Below are 2,544 nucleotides of genomic sequence, written 5' to 3'. Positions count from 1 at the left end.
ATGTTAGGTGTTATGTTCTGGGTTGTTATCCTAATTCCTCACACGAATGTTCAGACTCAAGACGTGAAGAGCAGAAATTTTGTTAGAGCAGTCAGCTATTTGCGACAAAAGAACAAACAAACTTTTGTTTACTTCGATGAAAATGCGGAAAATAAGTTGACCATTAACGCAAAATCTTTATCGGATTGCGTCTTGAAGTGCCAAGTAAGCTCACAAAATATTTTCCTTCAAGCTCAATCTGTCTGTCCCTGACAATTAAATTGAATTTGAAGACAGATATTAAATTATTTTTTCTTTTTTGTTGTCTGAATTGGATTTAACTTTTCAGAGTAGAATCATATTTTGACAGGTTTCAACTGGATTCGAAGCAAGAGGAATAAATTATGTTCATTCGTCGAGGTCTTGCTCGTGTTTCTGCAAGAGAGGTTTTGGTTGGAATGTGACAGTTTTGAACAGCACAGATTCCGTTGCGTTTGTAAGTCACGGTAAGCTGCTCTGCTTATAATGCTTCCATTTGTTTTAGGAATTTCAGCCTTCATGCAAAATGCTAAAAATCCTAATTAAAATTGATTGATGAGTATTAAATTTATTGTAATTAATTTCCCAAAAACACTTGCATAAATTTATGACAAAATTAAATAACAAAAAACAGTACAAATTTTTTACATATGCACAGATTGTCCTGTCAAATTTGACTACCTAATAGAGCAGCACAAATGTTACAAGATGCAGTACAGGAAGTTGAACTGGTACGACGGCAGAGCACTGTGCAACAGCTTCTCCTCATCCCATCCCATCACACTCGACGATGAAGCTGAAAATGACCTCTCCATTCTCTACGTCAGATTTACTATTCCAAGTGTGTTTGAGGAAGTTTTCTCGCTAGATTGTTCTTAACTGAAAAAATTAAAATAGCTTACATCGAATAAATTATAAATATCATCACAATCATTTACAATCCTATAAACTATTGTACATATACATACACGAGGCTAGGTTATGCGATGTGTGCAGTCTCATACGACCCCTCACTTTATGCTTTCTATACATCTGGCATTCGCACCTACTTCAACGGGTCGAGGACACCTTTCCTTTGGAGCCCCTACCCGAGTGGGTTTTGAATAAATTATTTGAAAATTTTATTTGAAATTTTTATTTTTTATTAAAGCATACAGAGATTAAATGTAAATTATTATTATATCAACACCCTTATTATAGTTCATTTTATAATTTTTATGAAAGAATTGTTTTAGTTAAGTTAAATTGTTGATTTTGATGTATCTGATATTTTCAGCTTCATTAATTTGTTCTTCTTGGCTTTCATTGAACAAATTAAACTAGGTCTATAAATCTGTGAGAACTTAGTTGAGCCAAATTATTGAGAAGTTCTCATGAGGAAGAAACCTCGTCAACAAATGTTTCGGCCCTGAACAATCTCCTAACATTCTCGGGAGACCGGGCCACGTTTGTTGATCACTCAAAACATTTCTCGAAGATGTTGATTTTTCAGCGGTGTTGATCTGCTATTTATAAAATTATATTATTTCCATATAAAGTCGTGTCACTGTAGCCATGGCTTGCTAATTTAGCAGACGCTACTTTTTATTCCTGTCCAGTCACAACCAATGCGAAGCCTGCTCTGTGCTACTAATAATTTTCTTCAGGCCTGCTGTACGCTTCCTGCCTGACAGTCCCACCTCTTTAAAAAGTATGTACATTGTTTCTCTTGCGTCAACCTGAACAGCGTAAGAACCTGCTTAGGTTTTGTAACGTACGTTAATAGGTGTACGTTAAAACGTGTGTGTAGTTTTGAATAGGTGCAAAATGGATTCTGGTTACATGCAGCAATTGGCACCATCTGTAGCCGTTTTAATTTGACCAGTTTGCTTACTCAAAAGTCAAAACTCACAACTTGCTCGTCAGATACTCAAAAGTCTGTACAAACAATTGTAAGTAAGAAAACATCATTGAAATTGAAACACAACAGATAAATTTTACGCTATGCGAGATGTGACTGCCTGGCGCTCCGGGGAACCCAATTCTCCAGCTAATGGGAACGACTACTGCGTGGAGAGCATGCAAGTTGGAGACTTCGGGTGGGATGATGTCCTCTGCACCTGGCTTCTCTGTGTCTTCTGTGAAGTTGATCTGCCAAACTGATCCGAGTTCTATCGATTGTTAGTGATGACCGAACTTTAATATTATTTATGAAAATTTATTGTTTTGCTGTTTATGTATAAATTATTTATAAAGTATTTTTGGCACAATATAATAATTTTTTATTTTTTAAATTTTTTTGATAACAATTTTTTCTTATAATTACAATAATAGTTATAATAAATTAATAATAATAATATAAATGTATATATATATATATATATACATTTCTTTGATTTCTTTGTTTTGATTTGATGAAATAAAAAATGTCAAAAAATGTCAAATATATATATATATATATATATATATATATATATATATATATATATATATATATATATATATATTTTACAATATTCTATAAATTCTACCGAATGTTGGCGTAAT

The 2,544-nt window shown here is 33.3% G+C and overlaps 1 protein-coding gene across 1 annotated transcript; it reads left to right on the top strand.

Moving 5' to 3' along the window:
• HELRODRAFT_178091 (hypothetical protein) lies at positions 1-897 on the top strand (the record flags this gene model as incomplete). The annotated part of the gene is made up of 3 exons (XM_009026237.1): positions 1-204; positions 350-485; positions 677-897. The coding sequence occupies 3 exons, from the start codon at positions 1-3 to the stop codon at positions 895-897; spliced, it is 561 nt and encodes a 186-aa protein (XP_009024485.1).
• Positions 898-2,544: the final 1,647 nt, after the last annotated feature.

The sequence above is a fragment of the Helobdella robusta genome (assembly GCF_000326865.2).
Source record: "Helobdella robusta unplaced genomic scaffold HELROscaffold_46, whole genome shotgun sequence".
Classification (NCBI taxonomy): domain Eukaryota; kingdom Metazoa; phylum Annelida; class Clitellata; order Rhynchobdellida; family Glossiphoniidae; genus Helobdella; species Helobdella robusta.
This window is presented reverse-complemented; position numbering and strand designations above follow the sequence as displayed.